Source organism: Anneissia japonica, unplaced genomic scaffold (genome assembly GCF_011630105.1).
Source record: "Anneissia japonica isolate Jap-2015-1 unplaced genomic scaffold, ASM1163010v1 scaffold287758_len931624_cov196, whole genome shotgun sequence".
Classification (NCBI taxonomy): Eukaryota; Metazoa; Echinodermata; class Crinoidea; order Comatulida; family Comatulidae; genus Anneissia; species Anneissia japonica.
In genome coordinates this window covers 2,283-11,270 of record NW_022722245.1, presented here as the reverse complement: position 1 = coordinate 11,270, position 8,988 = coordinate 2,283, and the positions used below count along the sequence as shown (strand labels likewise).

At 34.3% G+C, this 8,988-nt stretch overlaps 1 protein-coding gene across 1 annotated transcript in view; it reads right to left on the bottom strand.

Annotated features, from left to right (window-relative positions):
- LOC117111789 (glucosamine-6-phosphate isomerase 1-like) overlaps positions 1 to 402 on the bottom strand; it is a 4,943-nt gene extending 4,541 nt beyond the window's left edge. Inside the window, exon 1 of the mRNA XM_033254781.1 lies at positions 246 to 402. Within this exon, the coding sequence (XP_033110672.1) occupies positions 246 to 392 (147 nt within the window). The 5' untranslated portion in view covers positions 393 to 402. The remainder of the gene's footprint in view (positions 1 to 245) is intronic.
- Positions 403 to 8,988: the final 8,586 nt, after the last annotated feature.

The window sequence follows — 8,988 nt, the reverse complement described above, 5'->3', positions numbered from 1 at the left end:
AGATTAGGACAAAAAAAATCGGTACGCGGGAAAGTTGGATTGGTGGTAAACTTTAGCCCTAATTGACAAAATAGATATAAAACCTGTCTCTTATACACATCTAGATGTGTATAAGAGACAGTATATAGGGTTCCCACCCACATCATCTAAATGTTGGATGACTGTAGGAGTGGTATGGACTCACCTATGCATCACCCAAAATTGATTAAATAAGCCTATGAAACACCATAATTCACCATAAATTATAATTTAGGAGATCTGCACAAACCTGTTGGTAAGCCAAGTGTGAAATACCTATCAGGTCCAGGATTGAATTCCAGTATGCGATTGCGGACATACTTAGCAGCCCATTCACTTGCTTTGTCATAGCTGTCCAAGATGACGAGACGCATGATTATAAATCTGCTGGCAGAGGCATATATTATTCTTTAGAATTATAACAGAAAAATATTTTATGATTGATTTAACAAATTAACATGTTTGACAATATTAATAGAATAAAAAGAAATAAATGATTACTTGCGATAGAAATGGTTAAACAAACTAATAATTTATAAAATAAGAATGTTATGTAGGAGAACATTAAATAAATCCCTAGAAAATTATTCAAAAATAAAGATCATTAAGTTATACATTGAAAAAAAATATACAATTAAAGGATTTATTATGTTTATTCAAATATTTAATAGGCCTAGCATGGGTAGGCCTAAAAATTGTCACCAATACAGACAATTATGGCCCATTCACAATGCAGTACATTGTGGTTAAATGGTTTGGAATAGGCCTAGGTCAAGTCGGTTTAGACTGGTGTAGGACCGGTTCGGCCGTGAACAAGTTCGGCCGAGATATATTTGTATGGAACACCAAGTAGGCGCAAAGCTATTGCTGCTACAGATTTAGTATCCATTATTTCGTGTTTTATTGTTAGGTCTTTTTATGTTGCCAAATAATTAATGTGGCATTATTATGCTGCCATTAGTTTGCCAAAACAACAGTGGATTTTATTAGGTTTTGTGTAATTCCCGTATAAGTTAATAATTAATGATTTAGATGGCATATATTTCGTTTTATCTATTTAAAACAAACGAATGTACATTATATGTGCAATCATATGTTAATAATCGTGTTTTACTGGGTTGTTCTTGCTGCTAATTAATTAATGTCGTTTTAAGCAATTCAATGGCATTAATAATGCGATGAGTTTGCGAACAAAACATTGGATTTTATTAGGTTTGTGTAAGTTTATAAATGTTTTAAGATTCATATGTTTCATTTTATCTATTTGAAACAAATAAACAGTGGATTTTATTAGGTTAGTGTAAGTTAGTAATAATGTTTTAAGATTCATATATTTCATTTGACCTATTTGGAACAAACGAACAGTGGATTTTATTATGTTTGTGTAAGTGAATAATAATGTTTTAAGATTCATAATATATTTCGTTTTATATATTTGAAACAAACGAATTTATATGTTGATAATCAAACCAACGGATTTTATTATTTTCATATTAAATTGTCGATGAATATATTGAAGAAGAGAAAGAAGAAGAATGTTAATAATATTAATATACTGTACTGCCAAATTATATTTTTCGTAATATAATATTAAAGCTTACAGTAATTGATGCTTTATGTTTCGTTGTATATTATGTCTAGGCCTATACTTTCTTAAATGAGTGATTGATTTTGAAGCAGAAAGTATATAAACGCCACAAAAAGTCACATTATTTATGCCCCGTCCGGTACTCAAAATTTCCGACCGACGCTGACAGTCTGCCGACCGGCATTGCTTTTTTTCAATGATTCTGTGTATTATTTTAGAAAAAAAAAATCAGTGGACTTTTTTTATTATATTTTTTATTAAATTGATACCTATTTAAAACAATGTATTTCCATTCATGCCTAGATTTAATTATTAATTAATTATTTAAATACGGTAACCAATCAATCACTTGTACATGGAACGTATAATCGTCTTGCAATAGGTACGCTTGCTTAATCGTACATATATAATTATAATGCAGGATTAATTAATTATATTATATACTTTATTCTAAGATACAAATCAAGTTTTTTGATAAGTTACAGCTATAGTTAAATTAAATTTCTTCTATTAAAGCAATAAAGTTTCAACTTAGAATATTTTGCAGGATAAAATAAACACTTCTTAACTAAAAATTATGCTAAACTACTTCGTAAAACAATCAATCTTAATAATAAAGTATTTCGCCATACGTTCTTTCAAGAACATAATAAAGTCTTGTTTTGTAAACTGGCATAGGGCCTATTCTATTTTTTCAGTAAATGTTTTCTCATACACGATTTCTAACAAAAAGTTTTCGTTACACAACTACTGGGAGTTACCAACTCACTCTGGCTAGACAATGAACATGCTTGCTTCATCAGATAAGACGAAAGATATCAATTAACGTCTCCGTGGTAACGTTAACTTTTAACCCTACTACCCTAGTATTGTTGCTTTTTGTTGAGTAACAAACGATTGAATCGATAGCATGAATCGTGTACATATTTTGAGTATAAATAATTAAGAAACGAATATCATATGTATGAACTACCATACTTTATTGGAGAAGAACTTCAATCTATCGAACGTTTTGATTTGAGCAATGGTTTTATTATATTTTTATGATGTTTACAATTCTTAATGTGACTTCAATTTATTTATTTTTTTAATAGTTATGTTTTAAGTAGTTTTATATAGTGTGTAGGCCTATATATAAAATGAAAAAGAGGGCCGAGTTAACCTGCCGGGCCGAGTTGACTCGAAAGCTTTGTAATTAGCGAGCGGTATTGTATTATTAATTTGAATGGTCATCGGCGTTCCATACATATACACGCATTTATAGGTAGCGGCCGATATGGGCCTACTCCCTAAGGCCTAGGTCTGGCTTCTACTACATTAAAATAGTTTACTCAGTCGCTTGATGTCGCCAAATCTAGAAAAACTGCTATCCTTTTTATTTGCTATAGGGCCTCGGGCTACAGAATATTAATCACAGCTTGTCAACAACACCCGCGAACGAACTAAATTTCTTATCTTCGATCGTTGCTAAAACCTAAAACACACACTCACTACTCTTGCAGCAGCAGCAGTGCACTGAATAACGTCACGCATGTATATCGGTTTCAATAAGCGTTTCCAATTGCATACTGCTGCAGACCGGCAGCGAGGCGAGGTCAGCCACGCTTTGCAAAAAGCAGCCAGACATTGCAAAATCGTTAATGCAAAAGAATAGCCTGGGCGATACCATTTTCGCGAAGGTAAATTGACTTTCGATATAAACCTTGTACAAAAAAAATATGATCGACAACTTTTATGGTTGCTGCCCTCTACAGTATTTCAACGTCAGGTTAAGTTATTGTAGGTGGTGGACAACCCTGGGTAACTAACCACGTAGTCATGGTTGGGGCGAGTGCATACAGAAAGGTTCTGTATTCGGGGGTGCAGGGCGAAGGCCTTGATAAAGCAGACTAAATGTTCTGGCAGATAATGTCCTGGTTTATTTGTCTCCTGTCTCTTTTTTTGTGCACTGATTTTTTTTTTCTAGATGCTCAGATGTGCTGTCCAGCACTGGGTGGTGGTGAGGGGGGGGGGGATTATTAGGGTGGCTACCCACCCCCTTCGTTTACTGTGGGAAAAAAATTATGGTCACTGGTCTTGCGTGTGTGCTCTTCGTGTACTCTGGTAAAATATACACTTTATATTTGATGCCCAATTTTTTTTTCAGGCGGCCACCTAAGATCGTCCAACCAACAGTCAACTAATTACAAAAAAAAAAAATTTCGAATGTGAGGGGATGACCGTCCCAAAATGGTTAATGAATATGATTTCGTAAAAGTTTTCAAGTGCGAATATGAAAAAAATGATGATGAAAGAGTCCTCTGCTGGGATACAGTATCAAGAATGATGTTCATGACCGTTGAGAATGATTCTATTAATTATTTTACTGTGATAGGGCTATATTTAATTCATTTACATTTTACATAAACTTCTTAAAATGTTCTTTATTTTTACTCCGGCAAAACTCTCTTCGTCCCCAACTTGGATTAGGGGTGGAACAGACCACATGCCTTCCCGACGAGGAACTCTACTCCCACTTAGCCCCTCCGCAGTGCCGCCACTGGTTATCATGATATGTTTAACTTTATATTTCAATATAATTGTGGTGTTGTTATTGTAATTGTGGTAACTACAGCAGTCAGTGGCTGATCCAGGAATTTGAAATAGAAGGGGCCCGGAGAAAGACTTTGATGAAAAATTATGATAATGGCACCAGGCGGTTTTCCCAAAGGCAGTAGCAGTATCGTCATTATCATCAGTATTACTTATTATTGTTATAGTTCTTTTAATTAAAATCCTAATTACTGAAAATTTATTGTTCAATACGGTAGGCCTCTGACCATTTGCATTAATTAATCAAACAATTGTGTTTTGCTGTCTTTTAGTTTCCATATGAACTTTGAAAGTTCTGTGCTGTTTCTGTGTTTTGGTGCATTGAATGTGTGCTTATGATTTGTATATCAGGTTTTAAATGCGGTATCTGTGAGCCCGATGTAATGCTTCGATTCTTCGTTTGTTGTGATTGTAGCTTGGTAAATAATTGAGGAGGTGAGGCAGTTTCCCGAGAGTGGGCAATCTTCTTTGATCCGACAGTTGCATAGTTTGGTCGGTGCTTGTTGTTTGGTGTGGAGAAGGTGGTTGTTGTGGGCTTTGATGGTGCTGCCCATGTTTCTTGTGCAACTGTAGCTAACTTTTACTTTGTTCTTGTTGAACAATTTGTGCAAGGTGCTGTCTTTGTGGAAGTGCTTTTTGACCAGGTTAAGGAAAGTTCTGCCGATGTTTGTTTTGACGTTTTTGCTGAAAGGTGGGTTGTACCATATGGTTTTTCGTATTTCATCTTGTGTTGAAATCCGCTGTCCCTTAGTGCTTTTTGGTAGTCGGGGGCGGCCTTTTGAAAAGTTGCTTCTGAAACAATGGCTGGATCTCAATAGAGATTTAAGAGCGTATAGGCCTAGACATAATATACAACGAAATATAAAGCATCAATTACTGTAAGCTTTAATATTATATTACGAAAAATGTAATTTGGCAGTATATTAATATTATTAACATTATTCTTCTTTCTCTTCTTCAATATATGCATCGACACTGTAATATGAAAATAATAAAATCCGTTGGTTTGATTATCAACATATAAATTCGTTTGTTTCGAATAGATAAAACGAAATATATTATGAATCTTAAAACAGTATTATTCACTTACACAAACATAATAAAATTCACTGTTCGTTTGTTCCAAATAGGTCAAACGAAATATATGAATCTTAAAACATTATTATTAACTTACAAAAACCTAATAAAATCCACTGTTTATTTGTTTCAAATAGATAAAATGAAACATATGAATCTTAAAACATTTATTAACTTACACAAACCTAATAAAATCCAATGTCTTTTTCGCAAAACTCATCGCAGTATTAATGCCATTGAATTGCTTAAAACGACATTAATTAATTAGCAGCAAAATACCTGATAATACAACACGATTATTAACATATGATTGCACATATAATGTACATTCGTTTGTTTTAAATAGATAAAACGAAATATATGCCATCTAAATAATTAATTATTAACTTATACGGGACTTACACAAAACCTAATAAAATCCACTGTTGTTTTGGCAAACTAATGGCAGCATAATAATGACACATTAATTATTTGGCAACATAAAAAGACCTAAAAAATAAAACACGAAATAATGGATACTGAGTCTGTAGCAGCAATAGCTTTGCGCCTACTTGGTGTTCCATACAAATATATCTCGGCCGAACTTGTTCACGGCCGAACCGGTCCTACGCCATTCTAAACCGACTTGACCGACCCATTGGATATTACCAGTTCAACCCATTGAACAATACAAGTTGGACAAAATACTAGTTGGGTAATACCAGTTGAACCAGTTAAAAAATACCAATTGGACCCATGGAACCTCGTTCAACCAGTTGGACCCATTGAAAAATACTAGTTGGACCCATTGAACTTCATTGGACCCATTAGAAATTTCAATGGGTTTCAATGGGAATTTTTACCTGGGTAGTTAGGCTAGGCTGGCCTAGGCCGGCCTAGCCTATCTACGATGGATAGATGACGGGATAGATGACCACTGATAGTTAGAGGCTAGGTCTACCCGGATGAAATGCGTATGAATTGCAAAATCATTTTCCACTCATTTATTTTTATCTGTAACATTCAAAATAATAATATATTGCAAATATTGAATTTTATATTTCTTTGGCTTGGACACTTTTGGGTGGTGGATCCGCGTCGACACAAACCTCTTTATAATACTTGGTTTGTCAGTCTGGTCGGCATTTGACTTGTCAATTTAATTACAGCATAAAGAATCATTTAAACACGGCGGTGTACGTTCTGGCCAGGCCAATGCCCAGTGGCGGCTCTAGGATATATTTTCCGGGGGTGTTGAGCTGTCTGAAAGGTGGTCTTGAGCTGGTAGGCCCAAGCTGGGGGAAGGGTTTGAAGGGGTGTTAATTCAAAAACATTATCAAAGGCGCAGTGAACAATTTACCCCAATTAAAGTGATTTTGTAAATGAAAGTTTTCAAATTAGTTTTAAATGAGTTTAAATTTTAAGATTGTCAAATATAAAGAGGTAAAAGAATCTAAAGATAAGGTGCATGAAAATAAAAAGAACGTTGTCTATATGTACCGTATGGTTTTAGCTTTTTTCTTTCCGAAGATTTTTTTTTTTTTTTAAACAAAGTGTACGAGTTGGAGAATGTTTTAAGAAAATGTAGCAAATATGATGGTTGTTTAAAAAGAAGTGATTTGAAAACAAGCAAAAGAATCTTGAATATTTTTATTTATTTTTTTTAAACTATCAATTTAGAATTTCTATCCTATGTCATTTCTGCCTCAGTACCTACCTGGATGTACCTAGAATTAACCACTACCTTGATAGCTGGCAATTTGCAGGGGCGGATCCAGCGGGGGCCATGAGGGCCTGTGCCCCCCATCAGTGAAGCCGAAAAATAAAAAAGTGGAGAAAAATTTAAGAGAAATGAGGAAAAAAGGGAGTGCACCCATGAGTTCAGTGGCAGTGCAGCTGTCGGCGAAAGGAGAGCTCGATTATTTACTACTTATTTACACCAACCATGGTGGGGCTGAGGTGGGTGTGGCGTGGTCTTTTATTGTTTCTCCGCACCCTGAAGTTTAAGCTGTGTCATTAACCAAATAGCTAAATCCTAATGAAAGCTGAAGTTTGTAAAATATTTTCATGCAAAATTACTCAGAAAGCTAATGGAATTGAAGCTATCATTGCTTATATTCTGTTTTGTTTTGGTATCGCATTTCTACAGTACTGTATATGGCTGATGATATTCATACTAAATTAGCCATATCCATAAATAAGTTTTTTGGCCAGCTTAAACCCTGGTCACCTACTGTAGCGATGAAATAGCAACCTATAAAACCATGGCTTACAAATATATTAGGTTCTATAATCTAGTGTACTGTATTTAAAATATTTTTGTCTTTCAAGTGTTCTGTTTTAATTAATAGTAATAGTATTGGTAGCCATCATCTGCACAAATTTACAAAAATATTATCCATTCATACATTGTAAATAAGACTTTAGGCCTAATATTAGTCACCATACACGAGATATGCAAATTGCGTGAACATGAATAATGCATGAGAATATATACTAGTTGAGAATTTTATTATACCTATACAAGCATTTTAAAATGCGCAAGAAATATACATAATTCATGAGATATGTACATTAACTGTTTTATGATGTTTCTCTAATAGTTTACGTATGTTTACCCTGTGTAGTAGTTTTAATCACTGTTGATTGTGTATATAGTAAATTATTGTATGTAATAATGCACAGGAATACGCATAATACTTTCTACAGCTTTCTCCTTCGCATGGCTGTATGATTACGAATATTGTTGCTTTTTGAAACATTAAAGAAATTGAAAAAAAAATGGTTTAACTTGATTTAAAACAATAGATTGCTAGATATAGTGTGCTTTCAGTGGCTGTGAGCTCTTATAATAATAAAATACTACTCTAGTATTGTTGCTTTTTATTGAGTAACAAAAGATTGAATCGATAGCATGAATCGTGTACATATTTTGAGTATAAATAATGAAGAAACGAATATCACATGTATGAAATACTTATATATGGCCTATATATAAATTATGATATAATGGATAAAATCCAAACTAGCTTTATATATAATAATAATAAGAAACGAATACCATACTTTACTGGAGAAGAACTTCAATCTATCGAACGTTTTGTTTGGAGCAATGGTTTTATTATATATTTATGATGTTTGCAATTCTTAATGTGACTTCAATTTATTTTTTTTAAATAGTTATTTTTTAAGTAGTTTTATATAGTGTGTAGGCCTATATATAAAATGAAAAAGAGGGCCGATTTAACCTGCCAGGCCGAGTTGACTGGGGCCTAGTTGACTCGAAGGCTTTATATTTAGCGAGCGGTATTGTATTATTAATTGTGAATGCGTCATCGGCGTTCCATACATATACACGCATTGGCGGCCGTTCTGGAGGGCGGCCGCTATAGGTAGCGGCCGATATGGGCCTACTCCCTAGGTCCTAGGCCCGAGTCTACCTCTTCTCTAGGCTAGGCTAGCCGCTAGGCCTAGCTAGTTAGGAGCCTTAGCTAGTTAGGGGCCGAGGCCGAGGGGCCAGAGTGGCCACCTTGCGTAAAAAAAGATCAGCCATTGTTAAGTGTTATGTTTCCATTTACCAATTAAAGCATTTGTTAAGTCACTTCCCTAGTTCAAATGTACGTACACAGATTTTTTTTTAGTGTTGACGTTAAGTTCGCGGGAATTTACGTATGTTGACGCAAATTTACCTACATTGACGCAGATTTTTATGGTTTGACGTAAAATGACGCGAT